The sequence below is a fragment of the Oncorhynchus mykiss genome, chromosome 4, assembly GCF_013265735.2.
Source record: "Oncorhynchus mykiss isolate Arlee chromosome 4, USDA_OmykA_1.1, whole genome shotgun sequence".
Classification (NCBI taxonomy): Eukaryota; Metazoa; Chordata; class Actinopteri; order Salmoniformes; family Salmonidae; genus Oncorhynchus; species Oncorhynchus mykiss.
This window is the reverse complement of record NC_048568.1, coordinates 18,031,212-18,054,825: the sequence shown is the minus strand read 5'-3', so window position 1 is coordinate 18,054,825 and position 23,614 is coordinate 18,031,212. Positions and strand designations below refer to the sequence as shown.

Genomic DNA, 23,614 nt, shown 5'->3' with positions numbered 1-23,614 from the left:
GTGCAACAATGTCTGCAAAGGGCAATCCTCCTATTCAGGCAAAAGTTCTGCTCCAAAAATAGGGACATCCGAACAGTCAGCACAAGTAAGCTATCACATCCCACGTCAAGGGGGCACCCTTGTGTGACCACACAGCCTCCACCCCCATTAACAGGAGTAGATTCATAAAATGGAGGCCAGTACACTAGAGGCTGGAGAGACCCACAGCCCCGTGTCAGAGAGATTGATTGGGATGCTGTAAGTGCACTAGGTGCCCATTTAGGCGTGAGGAGGTAGATGGACTGGAGAGTCCGGTCTCAGTCTATTCTGAAGCTGTGGGTCAAAAGGTGGATGTGTTGAAGTGTGTGTCTGAAGGTTTGTGTTAAGGTGTGTGTCTCTCTGTGTGGTTGCAGGGAAGAGCCCGTCCCAGGAGTTCACTGCTGTTATCCAGGCCGTGACTCCTCTCCAGTCTCAGCTGCAGCCCGTAGTCAAGCTCATCATCGCTGTTGCCAAATCCAAGTTCTGTGCACAGGTGAGAGCTCAGCATAGAGATCCTATTAAATTAAATGAGTATCTAATTGCTGATTCTATGGAGCGCAGACCCATGACCCGTGAGCTGAGGCGAAACGGCAGGGATGGAGACCATTGCTTTTTATACTCTAATTAATGTATGAAAGGACAGAATTCTGTTGTGCTGTAGGATGAAGCTTTACAACTATACTGTAGTCATGGCATGCCGCCGCGTGTTATATTGAACTAGATATGATCAAAGTTTGCAATGAAAGACCGACTCAACTCGGCTGTGTATCCTCTGCTACAAACCTGCTACATGTACAGTGAGGTCAATGCACTTTGAATTGAGATTCCACTGTCTTGTCTTATTCGCAGATCATTGTGCTGTGGAATTGTGACAAGCCTTTACCTCCGAAGAGCAAGTGGCCCTCCACCACCGTGCCTATCACTGTCATTGAGGGAGAGAGAAAGGTACGAGTTCTCCGAGTTATGCCGGCGTTGAGACGACATGTTTCGCTATCGATTCTAATGTGTTTTATTGAGTCTTGATCATTCAGCGGGAATGAGTGTGGCCGTTAAAGTCAGGGGAGATGAAATGCAGTCGTAAATGCCTCCTAATATCCATTCAAGCTTTTCGTTCATTTTCTACTTTTTGGAATTGGCCATGACTGAGTGTGGCTGCCTCCTGGGATCTGAGCTCAGCTTACCCTGACTGTTGAGCCATGACACAGCATGAGGCTGCTTCCAGGAGGTCTCTAGTTGAAACACACAAAGGGCCATTACTGTGCCAAGCCTCAGCTGAATCGTTTTAGTAATGCTATAGTAAGGTACACCTTTGCGGTGTTCTTATGAGCTTTGAAAACAATGGGAGTAAGTACACCAGACATCATACTTCCAACGAGGACAAATGCTCTTACTGAATGCAAACGTCTTATAACACACTGAAGGACCCTGGGACTAAACACCTCCCTCTGCAACTGGATCCTGGACTTCTTGACAGGCCGCCCCCGGGTGGTAAGTGTAGGCAACAACACGTCTGATCCTCAACACTGGGGCCCCTCCGGGGTGTGTACTTAGTCCCCTCCTGTACTCCCTGTTCATCTACGACTGCGTGGCCAAACATGACTCCAACACCATCATTCAATTTGCTTCGACATGACAGTGATAGGCATGATCACTGATAACAATGAGACAGCCTATAGGGAGGAGGTCAGAGACCTGGCAGTGTGGTGCCAGGACAACAACCTGTCCCTCAATGTGTCCCCTGATCGTGGACTACAGGAAAAGGCGGTCCGAACAGGCCCCCATTAACATTGACGGGGCTGTAGTGGAGCATGTTGAGAGTTTCAAGTTCTTTGGTGTCCATATCACCAACGAACTATCATGGTCCAAACATACCAAGACAGTTGTGAAGAGGGCACGACAAAACCTTTTCCCCCTCAGGAAACTGAAAAGATTTGGCATGGGCCCCCAGATCCTCTCAAAGTTCTACAGCTGCACCATCTAGAGCATCCTGACCGGTTGCATCACCGCCTGATATGGCAACTGCTCGGCAACTGACCGTAAGGCGCTACAGAGGGTAGTGCGTACAGCCCAGTACATCACTAGGGCCAAGCTTCCATCCACCCAGGACCTATATAATAGCCGGTGTCGGAGGAAAGCTCCAAAAATTGTCCGAGACTCCAGTCACCCAAGTCATAAACTGTTTTCTCTGCTACCGCACGGCAAGCGGTACCGTAGCGCCAAGTCTAGGTCCAAAAGGCTCCTTAACAGCTTCTACCCCCCAAGCCATAAGACTGCTGAACAATTAATCAAATGGCCACCGGACTATTTACATTGACACTCCCCCACCATTTGTTTTGTACACTGCTGCTACTCAAAGTTTATTATCTGTGCATTGTCACTTCACCCCTACCTACAAATGACCTTAACCAGCCTGTATCCCTGCACATTGACTCGGCACCGGTACCCCCTGTATATAGCCTCGTTATTTTCTTGGTACTTTTTTATTATTATTTACTTTTAGTTTATTTGGTAAACATTTTCTTAACTCTTTCTTGAACTGCACTGTTGGTTAAGGGCTTATTGTATTTGGCGCATGTGACAAATAATGTTTGATTTGATTTGGTTTCAATCTAACAATTTTCATTAAAATTTAATACAGTACGATTCTTCCAACCGTTCATTGAGTCCAAATAATCACTCAGATTGTGTTATTTGGAGCAATCCATTTACAAAATAAATATTACTTGAAGGCAAAGTGGAATTCCAATCAGCAGTGTCATGCTTGCTGCGTACCACAAAATCCAACCAAATCTCTCGCTCTTGCTTGCTCTCTCTCTTTCTCTCCCTCTCTCTCTTTTTCTCTCTCTCTCGCGCTCTCTCTCTCTCTTTAGTCAAACCTCTCTCTCTAGTCAAATCTCTCTCTCTTTAGTCAAACCTCTCTCTCTAGTCAAATCTCTCTCTCTTTGGTCAAATCTCTCTCTAGTCAAATCTCTCTCTCTTTGGTCAAATCTCTCTCTAGTCAAATCTCTCTCTCTTTGGTCAAATCTCTCTTTGGTCAAATCTCTCTCTTTAGTCAAATCTCTCTCTCTTTAGTCAAATCTCTCTCTCTTTAGTCAAATCTCTCTCTCTTTAGTCAAATCTCTCTCTTTAGTCAAATCTCTCTCTCTAGTCAAATCTCTCTCTCTTTAGTCATACCTCTCTCTAGTCAAATCTCTCTCTCTTTGGTCAAATCTCTCTTTGGTCAAATCTCTCTTTGGTCAAATCTCTCTCTTTAGTCAAATCTCTCTCTCTTTAGTCAAATCTCTCTCTTTAGTCAAATCTCTCTCTCTAGTCAAATCTCTCTCTCTTTAGTCATACCTCTCTCTAGTCAAATCTCTCTCTCTTTGGTCAAATCTCTCTTTGGTCAAATCTCTCTTTGGTCAAATCTCTCTCTTTAGTCAAATCTCTCTCTTTAGTCAAATCTCTCTCTCTGGTCAAATCTCTCTCTCTCTTTGGTCAAATCTCTCTCTTTGGTCAAATCTCTCTCTTTGGTCAAATCTCTCTCTTTGGTCAAATCTCTCTCTTTAGTCAAACCTCTCTAGTCAAATCTCTCTCTCTTTGGTCAAATCTCTCTTTAGTCAAATCTCTCTTTAGTCAAATCTCTCTCTTTAGTCAAATCTCTCTTTAGTCAAATCTCTCTTTCTTCAGTCAAATCTCTCTAGTCAAATCTCTCTCTCTTTGGTCAAATCTCTCTCTTTAGTCAAATCTCTCTCTCTCTCTCTCGCTCTCTCTGTGTGTGTCTCCATGTCACACACAAATACACACACGCACACCCTCCTCTGTTGTTTCATACCCAAGCAGCAGCCCAGCTCTTGTCCATAACACGAGAGTAGTGCTGACTGCAGCCCTCTCCAGTCTGCCCCATAGAGGCAGGAGCAGGACCCTAAAACCCGATGGCAGCTCCCTTTAATTGAGTCCGTTTATTCCCATGTAGTAAACACAGCAATGGAGAAAAATGTGTTTCCACTATAACAATAAACAGCTTTTCTAAAAGGCATCTATGGGCCCCTAATTACTCACTCTGAGTATTCTAGCCTAACAAGGCAGCTGCTCCAGAGTAGTCATTCTCTGCAGCTCTCTCCCCAAACAATCAAAGCTTTGCTGTGTTGAAACGTTCACATCACACTGAATCAGAGTGCGGCCTGGAGGCGGAGTAATAGCTAACGGCACATGTGCTCCATGTACTGCTGTTGTGCATCTTTTCACGTCCCCTCGTGTAAATCCGAGAAATAAAGGAAAGTAATTGTATCAAAAGTTTAATTCAAATGCCTTTGTGTGGCGTGTTCAATGGAACAAAGTAATTGTATGTTAGTCAGGGCGGCTGTGTGTCTCGAGGCTTTTATTATCTGGTGTGTCCTTAATGGTTTACATCTCATCAAGGCCGGCATGCTCTTTAAACAGTTATGGCTGTTTTTTCCTAAATACATGTCACCTATTGATTTAGCATGAGGACTACAGGCTCATGAGTTATTACGCAGTAACCTTTTCGGTCCTATACTCGCCATTGTGTTTGCACTGTTTTCATATTTAGCAAGCTACAGATGTAGGATCTTAATTTGATCAATGTTGCAAGAGAGCTTTCCTGCAATAAACGTGTCGTGGATTTGAGGTTTACAAAGGCTTCTGAAGTTTGGCATTTCCACTTAGAAATTTCAGGCCTGATTTTTTTCCCTTACGAAAAATGTCCATTAATTATAATCTACATAATAATTCACATTTCCTGTAATTCAGGATTATTCTTCTGCTGTGTAGCAAAGTGGCTCAAATTAAGATCCTACATCTGTCGTGTGAAAAGCAGGGGCATAATGTTCATGCTGCTGCATGAATGCATTGTGTGATAGACAAGGGAAACCACTGGCTGCTGTGAAAGGGCCTTGATGAACCACAGGCCCTCTCCTCTCCGTCGTAATCTATCATTCTCTTTTATCTTTTTTTTTCTTCTCCTCCCCTCCATCATTCTTTTATTTCAATGGAGTGTCTGCGGCTCCATAGTACACGTTAATCAGCCATGAGTAGAGGTCACCGGCACCATTCAATTAAAATCCAACCTATTATATTATCGATTTTTTTCCTCTGTGTTTCTATCCTCAGGAAAGTAACACATCTAACAATAGGTCCCCTCGTCTTTTTCCTTCAAGTGGGTTTCAATTTGAAGGCTAATTAAGTTGACCCGCATCCGTGCCATGGATCACATTATACCCAGCTGACATTAAATCACAATCCTTACTCTCAGCAGACCTGCCACTCACTCCCAGGGCCTGACGGCTTGGAGTTAAGCCCTTCACTGACGTGTCTGATTCTGTGTGTGCGTGAGATCTCCACAGTAGCATCTCCACAGCTGTGTGTGGGTGGCTGGCAGAGTGTGCTCCTCTCCTGCGATGCGACGCCTCAAGAAGGGCTCACTGTCTCATTAGCACCTCTCCATCTCCCCATCCTCGTCAGATAGCTATTTTCATCACCTGCTAAATTCAAATACAGCCTGGATCACACGATGTCTCATCAGAAGGGAACATGGCTAATAAGAACAGATAAAGAAATTAGGTGAAACTTCCAAGTGTTAGATCTACTGCAAAGCGTTGAATCGCTGCGTTGGAGTCCAATGCTATTGAACACTGCCAGTTTCTCTTCAACTTAAACTTGATCCTCAGAATCAATTCAGTCCATTCATTTATATTTGCGTTAAATGTCGGAAGGCAGAGTTCCGAATTTACTGAATTGCGTCATCAGGCTTCTCATTACTCACCTACATTTCTTATATTGTTCACCTTTTATAAATTCACAATATCCTTATCACCTAACCATGCAATCAAATCAAGCTGCAGGTTACATTTGAGGAATAATGACACTTGATTGCACTTTGAATGCAAATGTGTTTGTTTTTTAAGTATCCTGAAAGTGGAGGAAATCTATTTATATTGCAGAAAAGCATGCATTACATGGTACAAATAAGCAAAACTATCTCACTACACTTCCCTTTAAACTCCAATCAGAGTCTGTGTAAACAGCAGTGGTGAAGGAGATGGGTTTCTGTGGGCTTGTTAGGGTTTCTGGGTCATGGGTCAGGTTGAGGTTGAGGTTATCCCTGGTCTGTACTCTATGGTGGTGTCTCTGGCTCCCTGGGCCCCTGAGGTGGGTGTCTAATGATCCATAATGCATTGAGGTCAGAGGAGGCCAGAACACACAGTCTCCCAGGCAGGCTAGACACAGGGTGAGAGGGAGAGACTGGTCAGACTAAGGGCCACTAGCAAACAGATGACAAAGACACTTGATTTGTGGCTTTATATTTAGCCGTAACTTCAAAATGGTTTATTTGGGATTTTATCTAACATAATGCAATTTTAGTTTACAATAATGCGATGCATATTTAATCTCAGATTATTTTATTTTTTTAATGCATCTTTACCCCACTATGACAGCACTTGAAGTACATTTTATAAAGAGATGGGCTATGACAAAAATGAATCTCAGAAATGATGCTTGAGCCATTGAAATACTTTTCTCTGCTGAGCTTCGAACTTTGACTATGAGTGTGCCAGGCATGAAATCGGATTAACCCATAAAGAAAATAATTGAAAAGCCTCTAAAGATTGGCCTTGAAGTAGCAGGAGTCAATGGAGATGAGAATGATGCCACATCTTCACCAGGTGACTCAGAGATACATCAATTTATATCTGCCTAGGGGGGAAAGCCATTGACACCAGAGAGAGGGGAGATGGAGAGAGAGAGGTGATGGAGAGAGAGAGGAGATGGTGAGAGTGAGGAGAGTAGAGGGGAGAGGAGAGTAGAGGGGAGAGGAGAGGAAATGGGAGAGGAAAGGGTAGAGAGGAAAGTAAAGGAGAGAGAGGAGATGGAGAGGAAATGAGAGGGGAAAGGAGCGGAGAGGGGAAAGGAGGGGAGAGGGGAAAGGAGAGGAGAGAGAGGAAAGGAGAGAGGAAAGGAGAAAGGAAAGGGGAGAGAGGAAAGTAAAGGAGGGAGAGGAAATGAGAGGAGAGGAAATGAGAGGGGAAAGGAAAGGAGAGGGGAAAGGAAAGGAGAGGAGAGAGAGGAAAGGGGAAAGGAAAGTAAAGGAGAGGAGAGGGGAGAGGAAAGCAGAGAGGAAAGGGGAGAGCAGAGAGAGGAAAGGGAAGGGGAGAGGAAAGGAAAGGAAAGGAGAGAGAGGAAAGGAACGGGAAAGGAAAGGGGAGAGGAGAGAAGTGAGAAGAGAGGAAAGGGGAGAGGAGAGGAGTGAGAAGAGAGGAAAGGAAAGGGGAGAGGAGCGAGAAGAAAGGGAAGGGAAGGGGAGAGGAAAGTAAAGGAAAGGAGAGAGAGGAAAGGAACGGGAGAGGAAAGAAAAGGGGAGAGGAGAGGAAAGGAAAGGGGAGAGGAGAAGAAAGGAAAGGAAAGGGGAGAGGAGCGGAGATGAGCGAGCGGAAAGGAAAGGAGAGAGGAAAGTAATGGGGAGAGGAGAGAGAGGAAATGAGAGGAGAGGAAAGTAAAGGAGGGAGAGGAAATGAGAGGGAAGAGGAAATGAGAGGGGAAAGGAAAGGAGAGGGGAAAGGAAAGGAGAGGAGAGAGAGGAAAGGGGAAAGGAAAGTAAAGGAGAGGAGAGGGGAGAGGAGAGCAGAGAGGAAAGGGGAGAGCAGAGAGAGGAAAGGGAAGGGGAGAGGAAAGTAAAGGAAAGGAGAGAGAGGAAAGGAGAGGAAAGGAAAGGGGAGAGGAGCGAGAAGAAAGGGAAGGGGAGAGGAAAGTAAAGGAAAGGAGAGAGAGGAAAGGAACGGGAGAGGAAAGGAAAGGGGAGAGGAGAGGAAAGGAAAGGGGAGAGGAGCGAGAGGAGAAGAAAGGAAAGGAAAGGGGAGAGGAGTGGAGAGGAAAGGAAAGGAGAGAGGAAAGTAATGGGGAGAGGAGAGAGAGGAAAGGAGAGGAGAGGAAAGTAAAGGAGAGAGAGGAAAGGAGAGAGAGAGAGCTCAGAGCCCTGTGCCTCTGTCTCAGTGGGACCAGTTAAAGCAGCCCTGGGGCAAGGACGAAGGACGGTGGGCCCTGGGACAGAGGAGGCGGAGAGGGACAGACACGGGGGATGAGAGGTTGAGAGAGAGATGGGCAGAGTGGAGGACAAACAGTCCCTGAAGATGTGTATTGGAATCGGAGCTCCAGAGTATATAGAGATCTGAAGGCAGAGCTGTGGGTGAAACAGAGGGGTGAGCGATATTACTACAACAACAACAACAGCTGGCCTGACATCCAGAGCAGTGTGTAACCATCACAACATGGGGATGGGGAAATTAGAGCAATAAGTACATTATACTGAGTATGGTAATTGTCAATGCAGAACTAAATGAATGCCACTGTTGTGAATAGTGTGTTGATCATTTTTACCTCTAATTACTGAGGGAGTTTTGTTTGAGAGTGCCTCAGTGAGTGTTCTCCAGGCTTTACTCTGAAAAACGCTGTGAAATCCGTACAGTATTACTGGCATGCTGATAGACAAACTGTAAACTTATTGAAATTAAAGGAATCTATGTCATGTGGAATCATTTCAAATTTGGCCCTGTTCAATTGATGAAGTGATCCTCAACTAAAGAGGCATACTCGTTTCACATTGTGATATTTGCTATTCATTTCTAATTTTGACCAAATATATTTGCCCCTGGATATCCGAGTTCCTGTTTCCACAGAGGGAATCGAATTAGCGCGTAATAGCGATGGATTCGTTAGGATTTCGCGGGAAGACTTTCAGTCTCTGAACATGGAGCTATTAAAGCTGTAGTCCCCCGTATTCCTTGTTTATAGAAATACACTTAAATAATAAAAATCCTCGAATTATGAGTCAATAGCAGTATTACGGCGATCTCTGTGAAGCCTGTGTTTAGCGTAATGGATTAGGGCATCCACATCGTATTAGCCCGGCCTGCAGATCGATAGTTCCTACAGAATACGGTGATCCCGTAAAACTGTGGTTGGAGGAATTAGCATAGAAATATGCATTCCTCGTTTAAAATGGATTTGCGAGTCCCATGAGGGTTAACGCTGCAGCCCAAGTATTTTATTAAACGGGTTTTATTCAATCAAGCCCCCAAGCACAGAAGACAGATGGGATAAATATACATCATTCATATTTAACATGACAGTCTGAAAACATAAGATAAAGTTGGCAAATCCCGGAGAACAAGATCAACGGCTTCCTCTACCTCTTCAGAGAAAACTAGCCTCACTCGCGATTCATCTGGGCACTCTTTTGAATGCCAAACCGATTCATCTGGGCACTCTTATGAATACCAAACCGATTCATCTGGGCACTCTTATGAATACCAAACCGATTCATCTGGGCACTCTTATGAATACCAAACCGATTCATCTGGGCACTCTTATGAATACCAAACCGATTCAATGCACAGATGTAGCCTTTTGTGAGCTAACCTATATAGTGTAGCTACCTATCCCCCCGCCCCCACACACACACACCCTTCTTTCTCGGGAACGTTGTCTTGTTACGTGATTGTGTATCGTTGTCTTTGAGAGTCAGGTCTGATTGCTGTCATTCATCCCAAGGGCCCTCCACAGCTGATAAATGGCTGATTACTGAGTGTATAATAGTTATACTGAAAGCCTGTACTTTGCCACTCTGTCTCTCTCAATATGTTCCTACGAGAGCTTTTTACCACACGACTCCTAAACGACTCTTAAGGTAACCAAATGCTCCTCGTTTAATCAAGCCCTCGGCTGCTAAATGATTTTTCAAAAGGCCCCGTGAAGGGCTCTCCTGAGCCAGGAGGTTCGGCTCCGTGCTGTGCGGCCCTGCCAGCGATACGCTGTCACTATTATCCTGCTATAACACACCAGGCAGGGATGGTTACAGCGAATAGGAAATAATGTTGCATTGAAAAGGGCCCATTAAGCCGTGGTGATGTGAGTCCACAGCACCTCGAGTCATCCGCTGCCGCTGCAAAATAATGACAAGGGGCCCTGTCGAAAGCGCGGCCAGGCCCACTTGCTCTTGAGCAGCCAACCCGAGGCGAGGCTAATCTCCAAGTCAACAGGTTCCTATCAATAACTTTCTGATTTGATGAATGAGGCAGCAGCCAGTGAAGTTCAGGAGGGAGAGAGAGGGCGGTATTAACCCCTTAAGCTTGGTGTCAAGAGCATTGCAGGCATGCAGGCAGGCAGGGGGAGTTTTAGTGAAGATGCATCACACCACACACTCTGGCTGGCAGCCTCCCAGAGAGAGAGAGACAGTGAAGAGGATTACCCTGAGATCCCTCTCAGGAGGCCACTGCTGACAGTTCACTTCTGCGATGTGTGTGTTCCCTAATATTATAGGACATACTTTGCAGTAGGCAATCTACCAATAACGCTGGCCGCAGAGAGAGAAACAGCCATCAGTCGTTTCAAATAGAAACACTGTCAATAACCAGAGATATAGTGGAGGCATTTTATTCATAAGATGTCATATTATTGCAAAATACATTTCTCCATTGTGTACCTACACTGTAATTATTAGTAGGACAAGTGTCATTGTGAAGTGGTTCTTTGGGCAGAAGATACTGCCAGGCAATTGTGGTGTTTTTAATGTCTCATTGGCCTTCGCCCACATACTCGACAGAACAAGGTTTTTCATCCAATAATCAGAGCAATATTTCCTCCTTAAAATTAATAGTCCTTCAATAATAGTATTTCTCGAAGTAGCCTACAGAGGAGTGGAATGTGAGGCCCGAAATAGCAAAGATTGGCCTTCTATGGATGAGTTGTTACGGAGAGCTAAAGAAATGCAATTATGTTTCAAGCAGAGAAGAAGGTTAAGGTTACTCTCTGGGTGCGTCAGGATGAATTGATTAAATGGTTTGCTCTTCTTTTCACCCAGCATGAAAAAGGGACTCCACTCCAACAATTTCTAGCCAAACCCATTCAAACATACTGCACCTGAAATACTTCAGCTTGTGATTGAATAGGTCCCCACACAGTCAGAGGTGTTGACATCCGAGCCAGTGGATGGATTGTTGGAGTTTGGAACTGCAGCAATTGACCACATCTCTCCCTCTTTCCCCCTCTTCCCCCCCTCAGACAATGAGCAGTCGCTTTTCCCCCCATGACGTCATCCTCACAGATGCTGTCCTCAGTCTGGACGAGGACTCCGTCTTGTCGACCAATGAGGTAGGAGGATGGCTTATTATTCCCCCTCTGTCTCCTTATTCTACCTGGGGCTTTAACGTTCAAAGACCAGATTCAATCAATCCTCATCTAGCAATGTTATTCAGTATCTTACCCATGCGCTCTTCTTATTGTGGGAACTGGAAGGTAACTGTGAGGGGAGTCTACCTGGTAGTACAAGTAGAATTTTATAGTACCCAAAAACATTCTCTGATTTCATTTGATAATGGGGAGAAAGCTAGGCGGGATCGAGTCCCAAGCCTGTGTGTGAAAATTAGCCAACAATTAACACTGTGTGATCAGCTTCAGCATTTCCTGTCTCTTATCTGACATTGACACCCACAACAACACCAACTGGTGAGATTGAGCAGCATCTGAAGAAGTAACAGAACTTCCAGACAGTTTCTTGGAAGTAGTCCCTCTCCCAGGGGTGTGGAGATGAACACCAACCGACTTCCTTCATCTTCAAAGGAACTCCTTGTTTTGTTTGTAGTCTGTTGTTATGCAGAGCGCCGTGTCGCTCTGCTTGTTGCTACGCTGTGCTCTGTCTCTGTGCCTGCATTTTGCTCCTGTTAATTCTCATTTCTGCGATTCAATTAGTCCCTGTATAATATTTGCACATTGCAGAATCAGCAAAGCGCTAAATCTCTTTTTAATTGCTTGTTCCCATATAATTTGATCAGGAATTAATATTACTCCGTTAGAGCATGGCCTAATGGAGTATCTCCGACTCAAAGTTGGCTCTTTCGGAGTAACTGCTCTGGCCTGATGTTCAAACTGGCACCGGGGCCTGGGCTGCACTCTACAGAGAAAGTCCACGCTGGTATCATGATACCTACTGTAGAGGAAACAAGACAGAGGAAGGTGAAACATGGTGACAGGTTATATTAGTAGATCAGGTCTGTGGTCCAGGGTGGATGCCCACCCTTCACACTAACCATTCACGGTAAAGTGTAATTCATCCTCTCTAACTAAGACATCTCAGCCTTTTTGAGACATGGGGATGTCTGGCCTCATAGGAGGCTGCTGAGGGGAGGACGACTCATAATAATGGCTGGAACTGAGCAAATGAAATGGGTTCAAACACATGTGTTTGATGTATTTGATGCCGTTCCAGCCTGTCCTCCCCAATTAAGGTGCCATCATCTGATAAATTCCACCCTTGTGTTTCTCCGTGGAACAGTATCAGTAAAATGGTCTGGCATCTTGTCTCCGAGTGTCTCTCGCCCTATAGTTTTTTACATTGCATGTTAATATCGAGGAGGTCATTTCAACACACCTTGTCCATGAGAATGTAAATGGAGTTAATTTCTCAAGCATAGCGTGATAACCAATTCATCTCTCGTGGTCGGGACGGATTGATTGCCCCTCTAAAGGATGTTTGCTGTATTTAAGACTCCTGTTATTGAGTCACTGACATGGCAACATCTTGAACGAGGGTCTTCTTCTCCTGATGATTTCATTCTCCGGATGTAGTTAGCTAAAGGATCTTCCCATGCTGTGAAATGCAAATTCGGTGACCATGGTGCCAATTCAAAAGAACACGTATCCACCATCTGTCCTGGAATGAGAAACTAATGAAAGCCCAAGTTGTTTCAAGCAATCAGGAGGTTTGTGAAACCTATTACCTCTCCGGCATGCTAGTCTCTGCGATGATCATTAGACTGTCAAACCATGAAGTCACAGTTTGATTAAGCTTCACGTCTCTGAAAAGGAAAAAGGGGCGAGAGTGGCTCATTTTGCTGGCAAATAAAATAAAAAATGAAATCACTAAATGAACCAAAGCAGCAGTTGCCTCTCAGTGTGAAGATTATGTTCTTTTTTCTTTTTTTTATCAAAAGTGTCAAACATTTGCAGAGTTCTTTTGGCTGAGCCCTTGGAAATGTTGACGTTGTTTGTGTGTGACACAATATACAAGTTGGATTTGCGGTGTTTTTTTATTGTGTTCCAAATATTGAACTTGTTAAATCGAGCTCATTAGGAAAGCCATTGTTTTCTGCATCATATTGGAGTCTTGGTGGTTGAGTTGATAATGGTCTCCTGCACCTGCTGCTTTCCATTCTAAGCCCGTGTTGTATTGTTTCGGTGTGTTTCAATACCATTTCTGCTGTGAATCTAATTAAGAAAAGGTCCTGCTTTGGGAAATGTACCATTTCAAAACTGACCAACATGTCGGTGTAATGATTATGTTCCACATGTATTTCCATCATACCTTTTATGACACATGATGATGGACAGACAGACACAGAAGGCTATGTTTCTCTTTCTGGTCTATTTTACCCCATCCAATACCATCTAAAAGCTAGCACCCCATCAAGGCTTTAATGAAGATGTTTCATGCAGGTGAAAGGGAAGGGTTTTGCCAATAAACACCTTTCAGACCACATCTATCCACATTTGAAGCTCCCATAAGATTTCAGTGAGTTAAGAGCTAATCCTTAGTGAATTGTGAGTCTTATCAGCGTATAAGAGACCTGCAAAATAACATTTATCTATTTGAGATTTTATTAATTGCACCAAGTCAATCTTCACCTTCCAAGAGGATCCACTTAAATTGTATAGCGGTGCAAGATTACAGAACGGATGTTACAAAAGTTTTATGAGGTTGTTTTAGAAAAAAGACAAATCTTTTTTTCTGTTGAAAAAGCCAAGAACCAGTCAGATGCAAATCCCTCATCTGCTTAATAATCTGTCTCAGTAATTGCCCTTTAAACATTGAAAGCATCTTAATTGAAAATAACTGAAATGTGAGCGAGTAGAGCATTTTTAATGGGACTTTTCATATTACAATAACTACATAGAACAGTGACAGGACAGAATTCATAATTGCATTGCTTCAAGTCATTAATCACATGATTATGCTTTAAGAGAGGATATGGTGTGGACTATGAATGTTCCTATCATGACACTGTCTGGCTGCCCATGGGAGAGCAGGGCACAGTTAACAGTAAAACAGTCAGCCTGTCAAATGTTCTCCAGGGATCCAGTGGAATATATCAACTGTGGATATGAATGAATGGAACATAACACAACGACATGATCTTGGTCATTTAACAAAATGTCACAAGTTTACTTTCCTTCAGATCACGAGAACTCAATACTAGTGAAAATGGTGGAAACCAAATGCTGCATGTCTTTCTTTCCTATATGACTATACACTCTTAGAAAAAAAGGTGCTATCAAGAACCTAAGGGTTCTTCGGCTGTCCCCATAGGAGAACCCTTTGAAGAAACCTTTTTTTGTTCCAGGTAGGACCCTTTCCACAGAGGGTTCGCCATGGAACCCAAAGGGGTTCTATGTTGAACCAAAAAGGGTACTCCAATGGGGACAGCCGAAGAACCCTTTTGGAACCCTTTATTCTAAGAGTGTACTTCTCTATTATTTAATAACATATCACATCAAATGCCACAGGGAAATGTATATGCCGGTAGAGATTTGTGATGTAGACTCTTAGCAACCCATATTCAGAAACCATTTTATGTATTAAATGGGATTAATGTATGTTGCCCTTGGAAAGCCTTTCTGCAAGGATAGCATTTCCCCTCTGTGTATGTCATTAATCTCCGTCCCTATTTCCAATCCATAATTAACTAAGACACATTGTGAATGTGCCAAACCAGTCTGTCACAAAGGATGCGAGGCATAATCAGGGCATTATAAGAACGTAATTCCAAAAGGCAAAATTATTTGCATGATATCATAAATCCTGCACTGAGGTAATGGCTAACTTGGCGATTAATCAAATGCTACATTAAGAAAGATGTTTCCAACCTTTTTCTCAGGTTTGTGGTCTCATTTCTTCATAATAGAGCACACATGCATCATGACACAGCTAAGAGGTGTGTGATTATTTTAAGGGACCGTCTGTTTTTTGGGCTCTGTTCTCTCTTGCGTTTTGGAAATGAAGTTGGTGCCACTCTGCCAACAGAAGTCAGTAAGTGTATTCTACAATGTGGTGTTCTTCATATTCTCTGGACTTTTGACATTTGGTGTTCCTGAGAAGAAGGAATTCTTTGGAATTCAAATCTACTCTTTTGCTACATTGTACTGTAATTGACATAGCTGATCTAATGCAGAAGTGAATCTGTCTATTAGCGATTTTGAAAGATGTTGTCTTTTCATTTGAACCCCAGGTTGACTTTGCCTTCATTGTCTGGCACAGTTTCCCAGACCGGATCGTGGGCTACCCAGCACGCAGCCATTACTGGGACAGCAGCAAATCAAGATGGGGCTATACCTCCAAGTGGACTAACCAGTACTCCATGGTACTCACAGGGGCTGCGTTCTATCACAGGTACATTAACATGGTGCTCACAGGGGCTGCGTTCTATCACAGGTACAGTAACATGGTGCTCACAGGGGCTGCGTTCTATCACAGGTACAGTAACATGGTGCTCACAGGGGCAGATTCAATTGCTTCTTTTCCTCATCAATCTACACACAATACCCCAAAATGACAAAGCAAAAACAGGTTTTTAGATTTTTTTTGCAAATGTATTACAAATTAAAAACTGAAATATCACATTTACATGTGTTTTCAGACCCAGTACTGTGTTGAAGCACCTTTGGCAGCGATTACAGCCTTGAGTCTTCTTGGGTATGACGCTACAAGCTTGGTAGACCTGTATTTGGGGAGTTTGTCACATTCTTCTCTGCAGATCCTCTCAAGCTCTGTCAGGTTGGATGGGGAGTGCTGCTGCACAGCTATTTTCAGGTCTCTTCAGAGATTTTCGATCAGGTTCAATTCCGGGCTCTGGCTAGGCTACTCAAGGACATTCAGAGAGTTGTCCCGAAGCCACTCATGTGTTGTCTTGGCTGTGTTCTTAGGGTCGTTGTCCTGTTGAAAGTTGAACCTTTGCCCCAGTCTGAGGTGCTGTGCTCTCTGGAGCAGGTTTTCATCAAGGATCTCTCTGGACTTTGCTCCGTTCCTCTTTGCCTCAATCCTGACTTGTCTCCCAGCTGCTGAAAGAAATCCTCACAGCATGATGCTGCCACCACCATGCATCACCGTAGGCATGGTGCCAGGTTTCCTCCAGATGTGACGCTTCATATTCAGGCCAAAGAGTTCAAACTTGGATTCATCAGACCAGTGAATCTTGTTTCTCATGGTCTGAGAGTCTTTAGGTGCCTTGTGGCAAACTCCAAGAGGGCTGTCATGTGCCTTTTACTGAGGAGTGGCTTCCGCCTGGTCACTACCATAAAGGCCTGATTGGTGGAGTGCTGCAGGTTCTCCCATCTCCACAGAGGAACTCTGGAGCTCTGTCAGTGGCCATCGGGTTCTTGGTCACCTCCATGACCAAGGCCCTTCTCCCCTGAATCCTCAGTTTGGCCCGGTGGCCAGCTCTAGGAAGAGTCTTTGTGGTTCCAAACCTCTTCCATTTAAGAATGATAGAGGCCACTGTCTTCTTGGACCTTATATATGTGTGCCTTTCCAAATCATGTCCAATCAAGTTCTAGAAACATCTCAATGATGATCAATGGAAACAGAATGCACCTGAGCTCAGTTTCAAGTCTCATAGCAAAGGGTCTGAATTTAAAAAAAAAAAACGTGTTTTCGCTTTGTCATTATGGGGTATTGTGTGTAGATTGCTGAGGATTTTGTTTTATTTTATACATTTTCGAATAAGGCTGTAACACAACAAAATGTTACTTTCCGAAGGCACTGTGCATTCAGAACCTCTGCCTGCTCTCTGTGAGGGGTGTAGGGGCCATGATAACAGCTCAAGGACGGGAATGCGGTAACACATACCAATTTTTTTGAGCACATACAGGCAGGCAGGCACGCATGGTGGTTATAAAAATCCCTAATACATATCGAGACCTGTTAACACTGTATAGCAGAAACTCTCCTGCACTGGTCACTTAGGATGAGCCTGCAGGAAGGGTACCACATGAGGGAGGATGATGTCTTCCCTGTAACGCACAGCGTTGCGATTGCCTGCAATGACAACAAGCTCAGTCCGATGGTGCTGTGACACACCGCCCCAGACCATGATGGACCCTCCACCTCCAAATTGATCCCGCTCCAGAGTACAGGCCTCGGGGTACGATGAACTACGATGAACGCAAATCCAACCATCACCCCTGGTGAGACAACTTGTCAGTGAAGAGCACTTTTTGCCTGACTGGTCCAGCGAGGGTGGGTTTGTGCCCATAGATGACGTTGTTGCCAGAGATGTGTTGTAGGCCTTACAACAGGCCTACAAGCCCTCAGTCCATCCTCTCTCAGCCTATTGCCGGAAGCCTATTGCGGACAGTCTGAGCACTGATGGAGGGATTGTGCGTTCCTGGTGTAACTCGGGCAGTTGTTGCCATCCTGTACCTGTCCCGCAGGTGTGATGTTCAGATGTACCGATCCTGTGCGGGTGTTGGTACACGTGGTCTGCCACTGCGAGGACGATCAGCTGTCCGTCCTGTCTCCCTGTAGTGGCGTCTCACAGTACGGACATTGCAGTTTATTGCCCTGGCCACATCTGCAGTCCTCTTGCCTCCTTGCAGCATGCCTAAGGCACGTTCACGCAGATGAGCAGGGACCCTGGACATTTTTCTTTTGGTGTTTTTCAGAGTCAGTAGAAAGGCCTCTTTAGTGTCCTAAGTTTTCATAACTGTGACCTTAATTTTCTCCCGTCTGTAAGCTGTTAGTGTCTTAACGACTGTTCCACAGGTGCATGTTCATTTAATTGTTTATGGTTCATTGAACAAGCATGGGAAACAGTGTTTAAACCCTTTACAATGAAGATCTGTGAAGTTATTTGGATTTTTACGAATTATCTTTGAAAGACAGGGTCCTGAAAAAGAGACGTTTCTTTTTTTTGCTGAGTTTATATGTTTTACTCAGGAGTAGTCTACGTCTTTCAGTACAGTAAGTGCCATTTAGAAAACTAATCCGAATTCCTCACACCACTGACAGTTTTTGTATATAAGCAGCATAATAGAAAAGGAAATAACGTCTTTGTTTTTTTTCTTTTCTTTTTCCATAAAATATTTGATTGTAAATGCAATGCCTCAACACAATGAATACAAACGATTAAGCCATGCAGCAAATTGACTTGAGAAGTATTTTCCTCTCATGAGAGATTTGAAGTCATGTCTTATCGGGCAGTTGCAGATAGACTACTCTCATGGAACATGTCATTGTTGTAATCTATTGTGTGGTTTCAAAATGCCTCTCTTATTCAGCTCTCAAGGGTCTGTCTACTGAGGCATTGTGATAATAGTCAAGTGGCAAGTGTTTCTACCATATTGTCACCAGTAGCAAGTGTAAAAACAATCCTATCAGATCAGCCTAATTAACAAATCTGTGTCATTAATTAGATAGCTATACTGATAAAAAATATCAACGCAAAATGCAACAATTTCAAAGATTTGACTGAGTTACAGTTAATAAATGTAAATCAGTCAGACAATCCCGTGGGTCGTGGTCTGTGGTTGTGAAGCCGGTTGGACATACTGCCAAATTTTCTAAAACGACGTTGGAGGCGACTTATGGTAGAAAAATGGACGTTCATTTCTCTGGCCATAGCTCTGGGGGACATTCCTGCAGTCAGCATGCCAATTGCACACTCCCTCAAAACGTGAGACAACTGTGGCATTGTGTTGTTTACAAAACTGTACATTTTAGGTTGGCCATTTATTGTCCCCAGCACAAGGTGTACCTGAGTAATGATCATCCTGTTTAATCAGCTTCTTAATATGCCACACCTGTCAGGTGGATGGATTATCTTGGCAAAGGAGAAATGCTCACTAACAGGGATGTAAACACATTTGTGCACAGAAGTTGAGACAAATAAGCTATTTGTGCGAATTAAACATTTCTGGGATCTTTTCTTTCGGTTCATGAAACATGGGACCAACATGTTTACATGTTGCATTTATATTTTTGCTCAGTATACATTTCCCATCCAAAGATATCAACATGAACAAAGATATCAGGCAGAGTGTGATATTCAGATCTGGAAAATGACAACGTTGACAAGATAACTGACAGCACATAGATCAATAGCTTTGCAGAGAGAAAGCCACAGAGTTTGTCTCAAAGGAAAGTCCTTGTGCTCATCTTTCCTGCACGGATGATACCGACATATGGTGCTGACGGCAGACCTTGGCTGTGACACCTCACCTTCACGAGGCTGAAAGTGATAGCTGGGCTGATGCTGTAGAGGCCAGGAGCCCAGCGGAGCTACCAAAGAGGAGGAGGAGAGATAAGGCACGAGTCTGACTGCCTCTGGATCTAAATAGAGTGGCCCACCCCGACTGACTGACGCCCATCCCTCAGCACAGACGTACAGGAAATGATGCGCCTGCCTTTGTCAGCCATACAGCCAGGGCCCTCAACATAATAAACAGACGGGAAATGAGACATGGTACAATCAGGGCTGCCAGAAAGAGAGGGGCGAAGTGTCTCACTCTGAGAAATTAAAACATCCGTCTTTGGGTGTCGTCAGGCGGGTGGATGAGGCCGCAAGGGAGGGTGGCTCTTCTCTGGGCTGGCTCCACTCATTCTGCCGGATGGCTCCACCAGACAGATTACCATCCATATTCTGTGACTCTCAGTGAATAGAAAACAACAAGGGACATTATCCAGAGAAATGGTGAACCTTCGGGAAATGGCACTGAGAATGGAATTAAGGAGATTTGATTTCCTGTGTAGTCACTGCTGTTTCCATTTGCAATATTGCACTATGCAGTATATCAATGTGGTGTCCTTTTATGAATGTATCCATCCCTCTTTCTCTCTGTGTTTCTAGGTATTATCACTACTTGTACACTCACTACTTGCCATCCAGCCTTCTCACCATGGTGGACCAGATGGCTAACTGTGAGGATATCTTGATGAACTTCCTGGTGTCTGCTGTCACTAAGCTCCCACCAATCAAAGTCACCCAGAAGAAGCAGTACAAGGAGACAATGATGCAGCAGGTACAGTAGATCTTCGTGGTAACCGTGTGTGTTTGCATGCGTTTGTGCGTACGTGTGTGTGCCTGAGCGCATGTGCGTTTGACCTGACAATCCTAGCTTGTTGAAGATGCCATCCGCCGAAACCCTGTGTTTACCCGGCATTAATCACTAACCAACGGCCAATTTCAATAGACATCAGGTCACATCAGTGCTTGGGTCAGGGCAAATTTCAAGCTTTGGCGGCGGTGCCGTTCGAGATTTGGGAGTAAGGTTTGCGGTATCGTACCATGAGCATGGACTATTTCTATTACATCAGATTGAAAGACTGTCATTCATATTCCATTTATCCAGCTCAATGTAACATCGATAGCTTTAGGCTACGACATGATGCTCGAATTTGCCCTATACACATCATGAGGTAGCCACAGCCAAGCCTACAATTGAAAGTTTAAGGCGTAGGTGCACACAGGTCATGAGACAAATTTGAGTAATCAAGGTGTCAGGCATTCAATCAATCAATCAAATTTATTTTATATAGCCCTTCGTACATCAGCTGATATCTCAAAGTGCTGTACAGAAACCCAGCCTAAAACCCCAAACAGCAAGCAATGCAGGTGAAGAAGCACGGTGGCTAGGAAAAACTCCCTAGAAAGGCCAAAACCTAGGAAGAAACCTAGAGAGGAACCAGGCTATGTGGGGTGGCCAGTCCTCTTCTGGCTGTGCCGGGTGGAGATTATAACAAAACATGGTCAAGATGTTCAAATGTTCATAAATGACCAGCATGGTCGAATAATAATAAGGCAGAATAGTTGAAACTGGAGCAGCAGCACAGTCAGGTGGACTGGGGACAGCAAGGAGTCATCATGTCAGGTATTCCTGGGGCATGGTCCTAGGGCTCAGGTCCTCCGAGAGAGAGAAAGAAAGAGAGAATTAGAGAGAGCATATGTGGGATGGCCAGTCCTCTTCTGGCTGTGCCGGGTGGAGATTATAACAGAACATGGCCAAGATGTTCAAATGTTCATAAATGATCAGCATGGTCGAATAATAATAAGGCAGAACAGTTGAAACTGGAGCAGCAGCACAGCCAGGTGGACTGGGGACAGCAAGGAGTCATCATGTCAGGTAGTCCTGGGGCATGGTCCTAGGGCTCAGGTCCTCCGAGAGAGAGAAAGAGAGAAGGAGAGAATTAGAGAACGCACACTTAGATTCACACAGGACACCGAATAGGACAGGAGAAGTACTCCAGATATAACAAACTGACCCTAGCCCCCCGACACATAAACTACTGCAGCATAAATACTGGAGGCTGAGACAGGAGGGGTCAGGAGACACTGTGGCCCACTCCGAGGACACCCCCGGACAGGGCCAAACAGGAAGGATATAACCCCACCCACTTTGCCAAAGCACAGCCCCCACACCACTAGAGGGATATCTTCAACCACCAACTTACCATCCTGAGACAAGGCTGAGTATAGCCCACAAAGACCTCCGCCACGGCACAACTTAAGGGGGGGGGGGGGGGGGGGGGGGGGCGCCAACCCAGACAGGATGACCACATCAGTGACTCAACCCACTCAGGTGACGCACCTCCTCCAGGGACGGCATGAGAGAGCCCCAGTAAAGCCAGTGACTCAGCCCCTGTAATAGGGTTAGAGGCAGAGAATCCCAGTGGAAAGAGGGGAACCGGCCAGGCAGAGACAGCAAGGGTGGTTCGTTGCTCCAGAGCCTTTCCGTTCACCCTCCCACTCCTGGGCCAGACTACACTCAATCATATGACCCACTGAAGAGATGAGTCTTCAGTAGAGACTTAAAGGTTGAGACCGAGTTTGCGTCTCTGACATGGGTAGGCAGACCGTTCCATAAAAATGGAGCTCTATAGGAGAAAGCCCTGCCTCCAGCTGTTTGCTTAAAAATTCTAGGGACAATTAGGAGGCCTGCGTCTTGTGACCGTAGCGTACGTGTAGGTATGTACGGCAGGACCAAATCAGAGAGATAGATAGGAGCAAGCCCATGTAATGCTTTGTAGGTTAGCAGTAAAACCTTGAAATCAGCCCTTGCTTTGACAGGAAGCCAGTGTAGAGAGGCTAGCACTGGAGTAATATGATCAAATTTTTTGGTTCTAGTCAGGATTCTAGCAGCCGTATTTAGCACTAACTGAAGTTTATTTAGTGCTTTATCCGGGTAGCCGGAAAGTAGAGCATTGCAGTAGTCTAACCTGGAAGTGACAAAAGCATGGATTAATTTTTCTGCATCATTTTTGGACAGAAAGGTCCTGATTTTTGCAATGTTACGTAGATGGAAAAAAGCTGTCCTTGAAATGGTCTTGATATGTTCTTCAAAAGAGAGATCAGGGTCCAGAGTAACGCCGAGGTCCTTCACAGTTTTATTTGAGACGACTGTACAACCATTAAGATTAATTGTCAGATTCAACAGAAGATCTCTTTGTTTCTTGGGACCTAGAACAAGCATCTCTGTTTTGTCCGAGTTTAAAAGTAGAAAGTTTGCAGCCATCCACTTCCTTATGTCTGAAACACATTCTTCTAGCAAGGGCAATTTTGGGGCTTCACCATGTTTAATTGAAATGTACAGCTGTGTGTCATCTGCATAGCAGTGAAAGTTAACATTATGTTTTCGAATAACATCCCCAAGAGGTAAAATATATAGTGAAAACAATAGTGGTCCTAAAACGGAACCTTGAGGAACACCGAAATTTACAGTTGATTTGTCAGAGGACAGACCATTCACAGAGACAAACTGATATCTTTCCGACAGATAAGATCTAAACCAGGCCAGAACTTGTCCGTGTAGACCAATTTGGGTTTCCAATCTCTCCAAAAGAATGTGGTGATCGATGGTATCAAAAGCAGCACTAAGGTCTAGGAGCACGAGGACAGATGCAGAGCCTCGGTCCGATGCCATTAAAATGTCATTTACCACCTTCACAAGTGCCGTCTCAGTGCTATGATGGGGTCTAAAACCAGACTGAAGCATTTCGTATACATTGTTTGTCTTCAGGAAGGCAGTGAGTTGTTGCGCAACAGCCTTTTCTAAAATTTTTGAGAGGAATGGAAGATTCGATATAGGCCGATAGTTTTTTATATTTTCTGGGTCAAGGTTTGGCTTTTTCAAGAGAGGCTTTATTACTGCCACTTTTAGTGAGTTTGGTACACATCCGGTGGATAGAGAGCCGTTTATTATGTTCAACATAGTAGGGCCAAGCACAGGAAGCAGCTCTTTCAGGAGTTTAGTTGGAATAGGGTCCAGTATGCAGCTTGAAGGTTTAGAGGCCATGATTATTTTCATCATTGTGTCAAGAGATATAGTACTAAAACACTTGAGTGTCTCTCTTGATCCTAGGTCCTGGCAGAGTTGTGCAGACTCAGGACAACTGAGCTTTGAAGGAATACGCAGATTTAAGGAAGAGTCCGTAATTTGCTTTCTAATAATCATAATCTTTTCCTCAAAGAAGTTCATGAATTTATCACTGCTAAAGTGAAAGTCATCCTCTCTTGGGGAATGCTGCTTTTTAGTTAGCTTTGCGACAGTATCAAAAAGGAAT

The 23,614-nt window shown here is 44.4% G+C and overlaps 1 protein-coding gene across 1 annotated transcript in view; it reads left to right on the top strand.

Moving 5' to 3' along the window:
• Nucleotides 1-23,614, top strand: part of LOC110522229 (exostosin-1) — a 264,478-nt gene that overhangs the window by 231,665 nt on the left and 9,199 nt on the right. Inside the window, exons 7-11 of the mRNA XM_021600447.2 lie at nucleotides 393-511; nucleotides 868-963; nucleotides 11,071-11,160; nucleotides 15,291-15,451; nucleotides 19,905-20,076. Coding sequence (XP_021456122.2) covers nucleotides 393-511; nucleotides 868-963; nucleotides 11,071-11,160; nucleotides 15,291-15,451; nucleotides 19,905-20,076 — 638 coding nt within the window. The remainder of the gene's footprint in view (nucleotides 1-392; nucleotides 512-867; nucleotides 964-11,070; nucleotides 11,161-15,290; nucleotides 15,452-19,904; nucleotides 20,077-23,614) is intronic.